At 45.5% G+C, this 14594-nt stretch overlaps 1 protein-coding gene across 1 annotated transcript in view; it reads right to left on the reverse strand.

Annotated features, from left to right (window-relative positions):
- Positions 1-9006: 9006 nt before the first annotated feature.
- CUNH1orf94 (chromosome unknown C1orf94 homolog) overlaps positions 9007-14594 on the reverse strand; it is a 41533-nt gene continuing 35945 nt past the window's right edge. The window contains exon 7 of the mRNA XM_031378714.1: positions 9007-9446. Coding sequence (XP_031234574.1) covers positions 9371-9446 — 76 coding nt within the window. The 3' untranslated portion in view covers positions 9007-9370. The remainder of the gene's footprint in view (positions 9447-14594) is intronic.

Below are 14594 nucleotides of genomic sequence, written 5' to 3' on the forward strand. Positions count from 1 at the left end.
CTCTCTCTCTCTCTCTCTCTCTCTCTCTCTCTCTCTCTCTCTCAGACTTAGGTTGTTGGCAGAAGGGTTAGGGTCACTCTCAGAAAACAACTCTTGGGCTTGGGAGCTTCTGAGCCTTTCATCAACCTTAGGAAGTTTCCACACCAAAGTCATTGAGGGGGTCCTCCCCTGCTGCTCTGGTTACCATGACAAAATACTGTATGTTGGGTGACTTCAATAATAGCCATTTATTTCTCTCTGTGCTGAGTATTGGAAAGACCAAGATAAGATCAAGGCTGTTGTTGTTAAAGCTTGATTGTAAGTCCTCTGCCCATGACTTGCAGGTAGACAAGGTGTAGACTCTCCTGCTCTCTTCTCTTGTGACCCAAGGCTTCAGAAAGTGAGCAAGCTCTCTAGTATCTCTTCTTGTTATTAAGACACTAACCCCACAACGACAGCTCCACTCTCAAGATCTCATCCAACCCTGGTCACTTCCCTAAAGTCCATCTCCAAAGAGTTTTATCTTATCCCAGTGAGACTCAGAGTATGAGAAGGCATAAGCATTCAGTCTAGAACAGAGGAAGTGCTGGGTACCAGATCTGATCTCTGGCTCCAAACCCACTCCCAATGATCCAGGCCATTTCTACTCCATCTACTGCTTCCTTCCTAGGCTGTGCCAATATGGGGCACTAGATGGAGACCCAAAGCTGGAGAAGGAAGGACAGTTTCCCACACAGCTTCAATTCCTACTTTGGTCAGCATCATCCAACAGTGGCACTCACACCCCTGCCCTCCCCCCCCACTCCCATCCCAGTAGCAGTTCTTACATCCATTTTATAAAACTCCAAGCACTAGGTTAAAACAGCCTCATTGTGGCTGCTTACAATACCAACAGCAGGAAGTTGGCTGCTCCTCCTCCTTGAAGATGAAAAGCATCACCCATGTGTGACCTCCTCTCAGCCCAGAGACACTAACCCCAAACACATGTCCCTTCCCCCGCAACCCCCATGCAGACATGAATTCCAGCTCTCCACAGCTTCTAAGGCTTTTGAATTTTAATAACCCCACCCCCTTCTGTTGAGTGATAGCCACTTCCTGCAGTTGCCTTTTGGATTACTCACAGAATCTTTTTCATGCCCTTTCAGTTTTTCAGTACAGGGCTAACAAGTATTCCTATTAAATTCTGTCTGTTGAAAGAGTTGAAGTCTCTTTCCTTGTCCCTGACTCATAGCCAGAACTTGGCCTCATTTGACAGAACGATGCCATCCTGGGATACTGATGGACCTTTGACTTCTTCCTTTTAAAAGTAAAGCAAATGGCAAATGCATTTCATTTTCGAGGCTGACCCCACTAAGCAAGTTTTCTGCCTCTCACTTGGGTAACATCTGAGTAGTATGTTGTGGCAGGGAAAACCTTCCCAGTTGAAAAGACTTTCTTCATTCAGCCAGTTAGCTCCATTAAAGCAAATTTATGATAGTATGGGTAACTAGCTTCTAGCTCCATGTCTGATGCAAAGTAGAGGTGTCATAAATGACTTGGATAGAACTCCACCCAAAATGTCTATTGAGCAAGCAAATGAATAGGAAGATGGATAGATGGGTGGCTGGTGTTTCAATTTGGGTTTTATTGCTGTGAAGAGACACCATGACCAAAGCAACTCTTATAAAGGACGACATTTAATTGGGATTGGCTTACAGGTTCAGAGGTTCATTCCATTATCATCAAGGTGGGACCATGGCAGCACCCAGGCAGGCATGGTGCAGGAGGAACTGAGAGTTCTACATCTTGTTCCAAAGGAAAGAGGAGAAGTCTGTCTTCAGGCAGCTAGGAGGAGGGTCTCAAAGCTCACTCCCACAATTACACGTCCTCCAATAAGGCCACACCAACTCTAACAAGGCCACACCTCCTAGTAGTGCCATTTCCCATGGGCCACCATATTCAAACTACCATACAAGAGTAGATATTGTATGTATGAATGTATGTGTGTATGCATGTATGTATATTTCCTGATCTCAAGAACATTTGCTAGTTGAGAAGAATAAACATCATTACTCCGTTGTTTAATATGGCAGATTGGAAATGGTTATCTGTGAAAGAAATTCAAAATAGCATTTTGGCTTTAGCTAGAGTTTGCTCGTGCACTCCAGGGCTGGCCTGGCTGCTCTGAGGCGAAAAGGATGCTAAGAGCTCAACCCTTTCCCTCCGGTGCTGTCAGCCTCATCATGCTCACATCTCTACTCTCTTCCCATCTGGCCAAAAACAGGTCACACACACTAGGTAGTGAAGGGCCCGTCTGCAAGTGAGGTTCTGTGCCTAAGGGGGACCTGCAAAAGTATAATCTGTACAAATATCAAATAACTGAGAACTGAGGATGCACTGGCATCCAGAAAGATGCTGGGAAGAGGTCCTGGTGGAGGAGCTTGAAAGTTGAGAGTCAGCCTCCCTGCTTCAGGCAGCTGCCTTCCTTGCCATCCTTGTACCATGTGAGGGTTTACTGCCAATCCCTTCAAAGTGTCCACCCTCACACCCCCTTATGACCGTGGCTTAACACTGGAAAGTCACATAGAGGTCTTAGTAATCCAAAATATTAATAACAATGAAACAGACACTATAAGTTAGAACAAAGTTTATCCACTGTGGATCATGTTACTAGAAACTGGAAAGCAGGTGAAAATATTGTGTTTGAGTGACTCAACAAGTATCTCTCTAAACTTTACTTTCTGCATATGCAATAAACCAGTATGTCATGGGATTATCATGATGTCAGGTGATAAAGGAGATGCATGTAGCATGTGCTTGCCCTATTGGGAAAGGCTTGGCAATAAGTGGCTGTTATAATTTCATGCAGAATTTCTGGAACCCATGAAAACATGTTATTTTTTCTACTCTCTGTTGCTAAACTACACATGAGCTATTGTCCTGAAAATAACATTGTCCTAAGAAAAGGAATATGCAAGGGGTTGGTGGGACAGGATGGATGAGTTGAAAACGGACCATGTGAAGCTTTCTTACAGGCACCAGATGTTCTAGTTTGGACATGAAGTGTCTTCCCAAAAGGCTCATGGATTGAAAAGTTATCTGAGAATCCTGCTCTGTAAAGCCTTAAGACTTTATCTCCCCTTAAGAAATTCTTGGGAGGGAAACATAACTAAGAGGGAATGTGGCAGAGATGCCCAACTTCCAAATACCTCACACTCCCTGGTGCAGCTCACTCCTCAGAGGCCCCAGAAATAGCCTCGGGAAGAGACAACCTGGGAGCTTTTCCTGACTCAGGATTTGGAAATCTGGGTGGGACTGTGAGCAGATAGCACTATTTTGGGATGTTCTGGAAACTTTGAGATGTGGAAACCAGTTAGAAGAAATAGGTCACTAGGGGCAGCAGGTGCTTTGTGGTTCCTGGTCCCTGGTCCCTTTGTGTCATTCTCTCTGATTTATGGTCAACTGTGAAGGGAACAGCTCTCCTCTGTCTCCCATTCCCCTCCACAATGGTCTTCTCCACAGACATTCCCAGAGCCAAGTGACAGAGGACTGAATCTTCTGAGCCAAAGAACATCCTTTGTCCTTTAGGTTGTCTTTGTCAGACACTTGGGTCATAATCGAGAAAAGCTGACAAAAAGTCAAAAATCTTTAAAAGGTATGTGTGTGTGTACGTGTACAAGTATATGTGTATATATGTATGCATATGCATGCATGTATGTGTATATGTATATATGATCACATGTTACTTGTGTGAACTCCTAAAATGATTTTGAGTGTCTGTGTCCTCACTGATTCCTGGATGTCCCTATAATAATCTTATCATCCTAGTAATGACTGAGTTATTGACTATTTTTAAAAAGTCAAGGGCTGGCTGATGGCTAGGGTAGCTAAGAGCTGTTGCCGAGCATGCATGAGAACCTGAGTTTGGGCCAAACTCCAAGTGTTGGGCCTCCTCAGTGTACATTGTCAGTCTAGTGCTGGGGAAGGGTGGGGACAGAAGGATCACTCTGGTTTGCTGGCCACCTGTATAGCATAAAAATGGAGAGTTTTAGATTCAGCAAGAGATCCTGTCTCAGAGGAATAAAAAGGGAGACTGATAAAGATGGTTCATGCTCTCCTCTGGTCTGTATGTGTACACAGACAGACCTGGGCACATACACACGTGTTACACACACAAAGCAGGCAATGAGAATTTGCAGGGCACTGTGCCTGTAGTGCTTTCAGTGGGTAAGGGATCAGTTCCCCATATGTGAACCAGGTGAAGGTTTAAGGATGCCTCTTTCTATGAATGCCCATCTGTATCTGAGGTCCTTTGGGAGGTGATCAGAGCCACAGAGTGTAATGTTGTAATGTTGGAAAGACGCTGGGCACTGGTGCCCGGCCTTCACTTAACTAAGTTTTCTTTCAAGAACATCTTAAAGAAAACAGGATCACAATGACTTCAGAAAATCTGACTCTCAGTCTGTGATGAAGCCACCGGCATCAGGTACGGGATGGTCAGGCAGCAGCTCAGCACACTTTAACAGGCATTTTTGACAGCAACCTGTACTGGGCACCAAGCAAGAGCATGCTCCACATGCAACTTCTCTGTCTTTCTTCAAACATCTATTTTCATTGAAACACACACACACACACACACACACAGAGTTAAAAAGAATCTCACAACCGAGAACAATCCCCACCCCATCCTATATAAACCCATCCCACTTCCTACAGGGAACCCTTCAAACCCCTTGGACCTTTATCCTAGTGTTCATAGCCAGACTTCTAGATGGTTCTATGTGTTCCAGTGTCCCCAGAATAATCTATGCCACGTATGGCCTTCTGGATTCCCATCATAATAAGCAACCTTGCTCTCTTCACTTCTTACTGCTGTCTTCCTTCTATGGTTATATCACCATTTTTTGCTTACATCCATATTAGGGCCACATAATGTCATTCACTGTTGAGTTCATTGCTTTGGGGTTTTATGTTATTTGACATTTTAGCTAAATTTTCCCACTCTCACCAGAGTCATAAAATAGCTGTCAATCTAATTTTCCAGAGTGACCTCTGATAATTAATCTACCACTCTCCTATTCCCCAGCCTCTCCCACACCCCTATGAACAAACCTCCTTTCCAGAGGTTATCAGCCTCCTAATGAACTGACTGGTGGCTTGAGGAAGGGCTCTGCTTTGCGCTTCTTGAGCCAAGCCCATCCAGTCTTCTTACCCTGGAAAAGCCCTGAGCATCCTCCTTGCCCTGAATCCTTGTTTCCTTAACACCATCTCTTCTTTCTTGGATGGTCCTCTTATCTTAGAAGACCAACTGTCCTTCCCCCTACCTCCTGGTAAACACGCAGAGAAATAAATGACTGGGCACTTTGCACATTTGAGAACATCTTCACTTCACCTTCCTCTGTTAGTGACCAGGTTTTTAATTCCAGATTGAAGATCATTTCCTGTCAAAGTTATAACTTTGACAGTGTCTACTCTGGGCTCTGGTATTCCCATTGAGAACTCTGTGACCATGTATGTTGCATGTTCAAGGCCTTTCTGGAAGTTTTAGAATCTTACTATTGTCCCAGATATTCCAAAATTTTAAAAGGCTATACTGAGTTAAAGTCTCCTCTGGTCACCTCTTGGGGTTTGGATCATTCCATTTTGGGGATCACCTCAGGATCTACCTCTCCATTTTTACTCTGTGGCTGGGAACTCCAGCTACCCAGATATCCAGGGCTCTGGACATAGCTTCACTTTGTATTATCTTTTATGTCTTATCACCATTTCCTTTCTTATTTTCCTTTTCTTAAGATCTCTCTGATAATAACCTTCTAACTTGATCACAAGGAATAAAAACAAGACTCAAAAAAAAAAACTTTCTTCTTTGTTTTTAGTCACTTAAAGTATGCTTCCAGAAAAATTATCCATTCTATAAATGAATGAATAAACTGATTTCTATTAGTTCCTTTAGAAATTTTTGATCTTTATTTCTTTAGTTCATTTTTTAAAACCTTCATCTTAATGTTTCTTATTGAAAAATATCTATTCGTATTAACCATCAGGTCCTAATGTTGATTAGGAGCTATTTTACCAAAGAACGTTCATGGAGGCTGACTTCCAAAGATCTCTGAGCAGTTTTCTAAAACCCTGATTCTCCATCATAGCCTAGCTGCTGCCCTCAGGGTGTGTGTGTGTGTATTTGTCTCCCAGTTTCCCATCTAGGCCCTCAATCCCACAACCTTTCATATGACCCCTGATTCTCCCCAGAGACAGGGTCTCATATCTTCCATAGAACTGCCCATGGAGTTTGAGAGGCTAGGACGGAGGAGGCTCCTTACAGTATCAACTCCTGACTTTCAGCAGCTTTGAGCCCCATGTTTCACAGTGTTCAGCACATGGAACCTCAAGCTCTAGGCTTTGGAATTCTACAAAGACGTGTGACTTGCTGTTTGTCACAGCTCCTTTGACACTCCTGTATCATGTGTCTTTCTGAGGCACTTACCATACCTCGATGACACTTCTGCCTTATGAACAGGGTAAATGTACTGGTTAGTTTTAAGTGTGGGCTTGAAAGAGAACCTTAATAGGAATCACCTACATCGGGTTGGCCTGTAGGGGGTTTTCTTAGTGTGGAGGTGGGAAGACCTAGCCCATCACAGGCAACATTATTCTCTCCAGAGAGGACGCTCTGACTACGTAACAGTGAAGACCTATAGAAGCAAGCAGGCACCAAGGATGCATTCCTTTCTCTCTGATATTGACAGCGAGGCTTTAGATTCCTGCCTTGACTGCCCTACAATAATGGATTATAACCTGAAATTGGAAACAGAAAAGTTCTTCTTTCTCTATGTTGCTTTTGGTCATGGTATTTTATCACAGCACCAGAAATAAAACTAGAGCAGTAGGGTTGTAACTTCCCCAACCTTTATTAACTATGAAGTTTTTTTTATTATTATTGTTATTTGGGAGAAAGTTTCAGGAGTCGGACGGATATATCTTTATTGCCCCATTTTAAGCCATAGTCTATATTGAGTAGACAGTAAGTCTGTCTCGAATCTACATCATCTTTTAATCCCCACAACTCTTGCTGTTACTATATTAGAAACCAGATACAGAGGGGGGTGAACTCTCTGCCAATGTCAAAGTTAGAAAGCTTCTAAGAAACAAGATCTGACCAGGATCAGTGGTGAACCCACATTTGTTCTCTTCTCTTTCTCTCTCTCTTTCTCTCTCTCTGTCTCTCTTTCTGCCTCTTTTTGTCTCTGTCTCTCTGTCTCTCTGTGTCTGTGTCTGTCTGTCTGTCTGTCTGTCTGTCTGTCTCTCTCTCTCTCTCTCTCTCTCTCTCTCTCTCTCTCTCTCTCTCTCTTTCTCCCTTTTTCTCAACATGCTGAGATCAGGGGAGGGTGATAAACTATAGTCAAGCTAGAAGTAAGGCTCCCTTGAGGGCTGTGCTAGTTTACATCGTCAAGTGGACATGATCTCAACTTGCCTTAGAAATAACTCTCTGGGCATCTTGAAAGAATTTTCTAGATTAAGGGCATTGGAGACAGGAACAACATTTCATGGGCTGGGATTACAGACTGCTTCAAAAGGAGAAAGCTGGCTGGCTAAGTATCAGTCACTCTCAGCTTCCTGACTGCGGATGCAATAGAACCAGCAGCCCCGTGCTCCTGCAGCCAGGCTTCCCCATCATGATGAGCTTCTCCTTGAACTGTACATGGAAATAAACCTTCCTTCCATGTGTTGCTTTGGCTGGGTACTTTGTTTCAGAAACCAGGAATGTAATTAACATAGGGCAGCTTATTAACCAAACATATCAAGAAGAAACAATATGCAAAGTAGAGGTCCAAAATTTAGACCATGGAGAAAGATGAGGTATTGTTCTTAAGAGAAACTGAGGGGAGAAAGTGCTTTTCCAGAATCCAGGGGCAAAGGTCAATGAATCTAGTGGCATCATACTATGAGGTCAAGAGAAATACTCTTGTGACTTAAGCTCATCTAAAGACAATGGTGCCTTTCATACCCTCTGCCTGTCAATGCTTGCAGGACTAGATTATAGTGTTTAATGTTTTTCAGACCCAGCTCTCACTGTGGAATTTGGGTTCCAGCTACCCAGCATGGTTGATAAGAGCGTTATAGAGGCAATTTGAGTGGTGGTCCATCTATGTGCATGGACCGATGAGTACATCCTGACATGAATAAGCTCCATTTAACTTCATCTTGGTAACACTCCTCAAAATCACAGAACATGGATTTCACTTCACAGTCCAACTCTGGTTGATAGTAGCTGCTTGCAATGCTATCAGGAGAATGGTTCTTCAGCCCTGGCCTGCCTCTAGGGAATAAAATCCTACAGTTCATTAGTGATGCCTGCCACCCATGGGTGTAAAACTTGGAGAAGCAATTCACAGTCCCCAATTTCCATAGGACATCCTTCATAAATGTTTCCAGGCAGCTCTCTGCATTGTTATTCAAGTTGATGGTCAGAATTGGACCAGACATAACCAAGAACAATGTCATTAGGTGCAATGTTGAGGCTGGCCTCGAGGTTGGCACCAGCGTGCCATTATTGAATCATTTGTCACATTTTAGATTAATTTTTGTTCCATTTATTTGTGTGTGTGTATGTGTGTGTGTGTGGACATGCAAGGAGATTAGAGGATAGCTTTTAAGAATCAGTTCTCTCCTTCTGCTAACTGGGTCATAGCAATAGAACTCAGGTCATGAGGCTTGCCTAGTTGAGCTAACTTACCAGCTCTTAAGATCCATTTTGAAATTGTGTTCTATGCCAATACTGCATCCTGGGGAGACTTTTTGTAAGGGTTCTCCTAGGACAGACCACAGGGAGAGGGGTCTTTGTATAATGCCTATCCTAGGAATGCAGAATCTGGTGTGTCGGGAAATAAGGGAATCACAGGAGGGACGAGATAAGTGCTCAAGTTTTTGACCTTGAAGTCCCTCATGTAGATAAGTCTATGTCTGAAGAAACACCGGGACTCACGGGAGGGACATGAACAGTAGAGGCTACATAAAGCACAGCGAGGTAAATGAACAGGCACACGTGTGTTCAAGCAGCTCATAGTTTTATCTTAAAATACAAACGTTCTAAATTAAGTGTCTTACTTTCTATCTTACCAACAACAACAAAAACAAAAACCAGTCATGTTAGCTAAATACAGGTGCCTGTGTGGTCTTACAAATGGGGGGTGTGTCTGCGGTGTGCACTACACGTGAGGGGGTGCAGTGCAGGTGAGTGTTGGCCAGTAGAGGAATCTGGTCTTGCTGTTTTCTGTCGGCCTCCTGGTTGGAACCTTGGCTTTCCAAACTTCACACCAAGCTGTTGCAGAATCCAGAATTCCAGAACCTTTAGCCCTGATCCAAGGGCAAAGAAAGGTGCAGGAGGAGGAGGAGGAGGAGGAGAGAGAGAAGTCTAAAAGCGTATGCCATTCCCACTGGAGGAAAAATAGGGGCTGTTCATCAGGGGGCCGCTGGGCGCCGAGTTGAACCTGGAAAAGAGGGGCAACAGGAACTGAGATGAAGTCTTTGATGTTCCCGGGAGAGAACGGAAAAAAGAATCTACTGAGGTTTTTTTGTTTGTTTTTGTTTTGTGTGTGTGTGTGTGTGTGTGTGTGAGTTGCATGACCCTTGGGGAAGCAAACATGTGGGTCTCCGCTTTGAAGAGCAGAAATCCACACACCTCTCTGGCGCCTTCACTGACATCTTGTGTGCACACTTCGAAACAGAGTTCAAGGGCCATGTCCTCCTCCATGAAGTTTCCCCTGACCTCTTCAGACCGAACAGCTAACACAGACTTCTGGGATCTGACTGCAATTTCTTCACCCATCTCCCATCAGACGTCGAATGGAACCAGAGCCTAATACAAATTGCCGCAGAGCAAACGGCTAGATTTAGTCTAATCCAGGCATTCTCAACCACTTTTGCACTGGGAAGATGCAGATTATAAAAGAGAGTCACCTTCAAGGCACTCTCCCATAATATGAAGAAACAACCTAGTGGGAGGGGAAGGGGAGGACAGAGCTATGGAAGCAGACCACAGAGAGTGTGTTAATGGCCTTAGCTGCTTGTACCATCTGTGGCTCTCTAGTGGTGACAGTCCATAGACCAGCTAAGGTTTGGGTAATATTTCATTTTCTTCTAACTAAAATAAGTTCCAGAACACCAGAGAGAGTACCTGGCTATTCAGCACCCAACCCAGGCCCCACCAGCATGTCCCTAATAGGAAAATTGTTTATGGAAACCACATCTCTGCTCCTCCTTTAAAAAAAAACATCCTAGAGGGGTGGAGAAGTGGTTCAGCAGTTAAGTGCATCTCTTCTGAGGACCCAGGTTCGATCCCCAATACCCACAAGATGGCTCACTGCCATCTCTAACTTTGATCCCAGGGCATCTGATCTCCGCCTCTGACCTTCTTGGGCTGCACACACACGGTGTACAGACATACATGCAGGCGAAACACACATATGCATGAAAGAAAAAACATGCTGAATTATAAGTGATTGAAAGTGGTGTTGGCATGGTATGTGCCTGTTATCCCAGGACTTGGGGGGGGGGGTGGATATCAGAAGATCACAAATTTGAGGCTACGTCAGTCTCAGCAGACCCTGTCTCATGAAAGCAAGGACTGAGGTGTGTGCCTGTGGTGGAGTGGCTTCCTGACATGTGGAAGACCCCAGGTCTAACCCCCAGCCCTGGCAGAAAAGAGTGATGCTGTTATAAGATACTCTGGATGTTTGGCCTGATTTATAAAATAAAAGCTGAAACAGTAACAATGGTTATGAACAGCGAATTAACCACATTGTGTCTTGTAGCTGATCACTGCACCCTGTGTCCCTAGCTCTTCTGGGTTGATCACTTAGCATCAGGTCAACAGCCAAGGTTATGGTCCAGACTCATGAACACAGGGCCAGGGGGAGAAGCAGTGTGTATGGACTAGAGCTTTCAAGGAATACTTCCTGGAGAAGGTGGTAGACGAAGAAGGAGACAGTACATCAGCTCCTTAGCAGGGGTTCTCAACCCTCCTAATGTTGTGGCCCTGTGATCCAGCTCCTGATGTTGTGGGGGACCCCCCCCCCGACATAAAATTATTTTCATTACTACTTTGTAAATGCAGTTTTGCTACTGTTGTGAATTGTAATGCAAATGTCTGCTTTCCAATGGATCTTAAGCACCCCCTCAGAGGGGTCGCAACCCCCCAGGCTGAGAATGCTGTCCTAGAGCACAGAGAACATGCACCTTGCCTTACCCAAGGTGGTTGACACAATGCTGCTTCCAGAGCAAGTGTTACTCATGCCCCAGTAAATGCTCGCCCTTATTATTTTATTGCTTGGAGGATAAACTGTGTAGTAGTCATCCCTGATGAGGAATATAAGTCAACGTGGCAGAGGCGCTGAAGGACTTCCCTCCTCCTCTCAGATCGGGGAGGGCTTGCTCCTTTCTCTCTCATTTCATCCCCCCTCTCCTCTCGCTTCCTCTGCTTCTGATGACCCTGCCTGTCTTCCAGACAAAGCTGCCCACCTAGGTCCATGCACATACCCTCCCTTGACTGATCCAGCCTCACCAGGGCTTGTCCAATCCTCAGCTTCATAAGTTTCTCAATAACCATATTACCCAGAGTTCCCTGTGTTGACTCCCAAAGTACCAAGTTCTCAGTTCTCTACCCTGATCCTGGCTCCCATGTGCTCTGCTACAGACAGAATCATGGCTGCACGTAGTTTCCGTTCTTTTCCTGACTGTCTCATCACACACACATATACTCATCATACCACACACATACGCACATTTACTCATCATACCACACACATACACACATATACACACATATAACACACATATACACATACACCACATACATGTGCTCGTGAGCACACACACACACACATACACGCAAAGATTTGGGAAGTAGCTTCTAGTGCTCTCTCTCTCTCTCTCTCTCTCTCTCTCTCTCTCTCTCTCTCTCTCTCTCTCTCTCTCTCTCTCTCTCTCTCCCTCTCCCTCCCTTTATTTTTGATTTTTCTAGACAGAGTTTCTCTGTGTAGCCCTGGCTGTCCTGGAACTCACTCTGTAGACTAGGCTGGCCGCAGCCTCCGAAATCCACCCACCTCTGCCTCCCAAGTGCTGGGGTTAAAGGTGTGAGCCACCACCACCTGGATCACCTACTCTCTTACATCCCCTTGTACTCCAATCACATTGGAGCCTTTGCATGTGGAGTGCTTGTCTCTCATACACATGCATGGCTACGGCTCAGAAAGCCTTGCTCGCCAAGTGCAGTAGTTCTTGCCTTTATTCCTAGCACACAGAAAATTGAGCTAGGAGGATGGTTGTGAATTCAAGGCCAGTTCTGGGTAGCACGCTGAGACTTCCTTTGAAGGAGGAGGAGGAGCTACTTCTTCCTTTGGGTCTTGCCTCTACTAACACACCTTTCTGTCTTGTGGCTGTGTCCCCCACACCCCAGACTGTGGAGTTTGTGAGAGAAGGAAGCACTTTGTGTCTGGTTCACCCCAGTTCACAGTGCAATGGGCAATGCCAGGGACAGGAGTTGCTTGCGTCAGTTTATTTGTTGAAGACACATCTCACCATGAAATCCAGGCTGGCCTCAGACTCAAGATCTCCCTCATTCATGTCTCAAGTGTTGGGATTGCAGTCATGTGCCACAAGCCCGGAGGTCAATCAGATTTGTATGTATGCATGTGTGTGTTTATACATATGTGTATATATGCATGTACACCACACATACACACACATACACGCACACACGCACGAGCATGCACAGAGGTGTGTGCCTGCTTGCGTTCAAGTACAGGGAGACAAGAAGTTAGTTTCATGAGCTCTTCTTCAGGAACCACCCACATTGTTCTTTGAGATTCTCTTACTGGAACCGAAGACCACCAATTAGAACTAAGCTGTCTAGCCAGTGAGCTCCAAAGATCCACTTGTTTCTGCCTCCACAGCACTGCGACTACAAGCGTGTGCCACCATGCCTTGTTCTCTATGCAAATTCTTGGGACCAGCATCAGGTCCAAAGGCTTTACCAACTAAATCAGCTTCCAGCTCCTTCAATCAGCTGGGTTTTCTTTTCTTTTTTTTTTAATGAACAAATCATTCTTTTGGGATGTAAGCTGGCACCTGTTCCTGTCCCCATCATGGTTTCCCCATCTTTTTGGGAAGTCATTATCCCCCACTATCCTCCACCTTCCCTTACCCATCTCTCTTCCTTTCCAATGTCTCCTGCTATTCTCAGTCATGTGCCTTCTTCTTGGGCTGCCTTCTCCCCCACCTGTCCCATCCTGTCCCTTCTCCCCTACCCCTATCTCCCCAAAGACACACAGAGACCAGGACTCCACCCTTTCTGTGTACAATTCCCCTAGCTCCCTGGACAGCCAGCACTCCATTCTGTGCCTTGAAGAATGGGTGGCTGCCAGATGAGGAATGGTTCTCTGTGTCCCTCAGAAGCCTCATTTACCCTCACCCCTAGGAAGGTAATAGATAACCATTTGTTGAGACCTCCATCCTACACCTCGACTCCTGTTCTGTCCCCTAAGCCTATATGAGTGTTCACTCTGATGTGCACAGGCTTTTATTAGATCCCCTGGCCTACCAGTCAAAATAGCCTTTAATAAAGCGATCCCAGCCTCCCTTTCCAATCCTATTTTCCACCTTTTCCAGGGATAAATCTAATACTTCAAACTATACTCGGCTCTATCCCCAGGCCTCCAGCTTCCCTTGCACCTTCTGGGCTGGGGGCGGGGGGGGGTGCGGCGCGGATAGTTTAGCAGTAAGTCGCTTGCCTAGCATGAGAGAGGACCTGGGTTCAATTCCTGGCATCTCAGAATGAAGAGCTTAAGGAAGCATGTAAATGATCACCTTGCCTCATCCCACTTCAGGGCCTTGACTCCCTCTGTTCAGATTGCCTCCTCTACCCGCTCACTGGGACACCCCCTCCCCTTCAGCTGTTAGAGGTCCTGGCACTGGCCTGGGGCCACTTGGTCATCACTCTACCAGAGCATGTGGCGTGTCAGCTCCCCCATCCTCTTTTTATGAACGCGCGCACGTGCGTGCATGTGTGTGTGTGTGTGTGTGTGTGTGTGTGTGTGCACGTGAGCTTATATAAATCATGTGTGTGTATGCGTGTCTGCATGAGTTTCTATATGTCGTGTCTGTTGGTGCCTGCAGAGGCTGGAGGAGGGTATTGGATGCCCTGGAACTAGAGTTACAGATGAGCTGCTGGGTGGTGGGTGCTGGGAACCAAACCTGAGCCCTCCGACAGTGCAGTGAGTGGTCTTAATAGCTGAGCCATGTCTCTAGGCCCCAGGCCTCTGCTGTTTGAAGCGAAGAAGTTTGCCTTATTACCTGTGTGTTCCCTGTTTGCATTAAGTACGTGAACTAACACAGGACTTTCTAGTGTATGTGATGATGGTGGTGGGGGTGACCTGTGGAGCTCTATAAAGTGAAAGGGGGGGAAGAAGCTGGGGAGAGAGGGAAGAAAAAGAGGAGGGAGTGTGGAGGAGAAAGGAAGGACATTAAAAGAAACTGTGGGCATCATATTCAAATACCACCATCGACCACTTTCTTGAATATTCTCCGAGTACCCCAGGCAATTAAATGATCTGAGAGCTCCAACCGTTAGGAAATCTGTG

Source organism: Mastomys coucha, unplaced genomic scaffold (genome assembly GCF_008632895.1).
Source record: "Mastomys coucha isolate ucsf_1 unplaced genomic scaffold, UCSF_Mcou_1 pScaffold18, whole genome shotgun sequence".
NCBI lineage: Eukaryota > Metazoa > Chordata > Mammalia > Rodentia > Muridae > Mastomys > Mastomys coucha.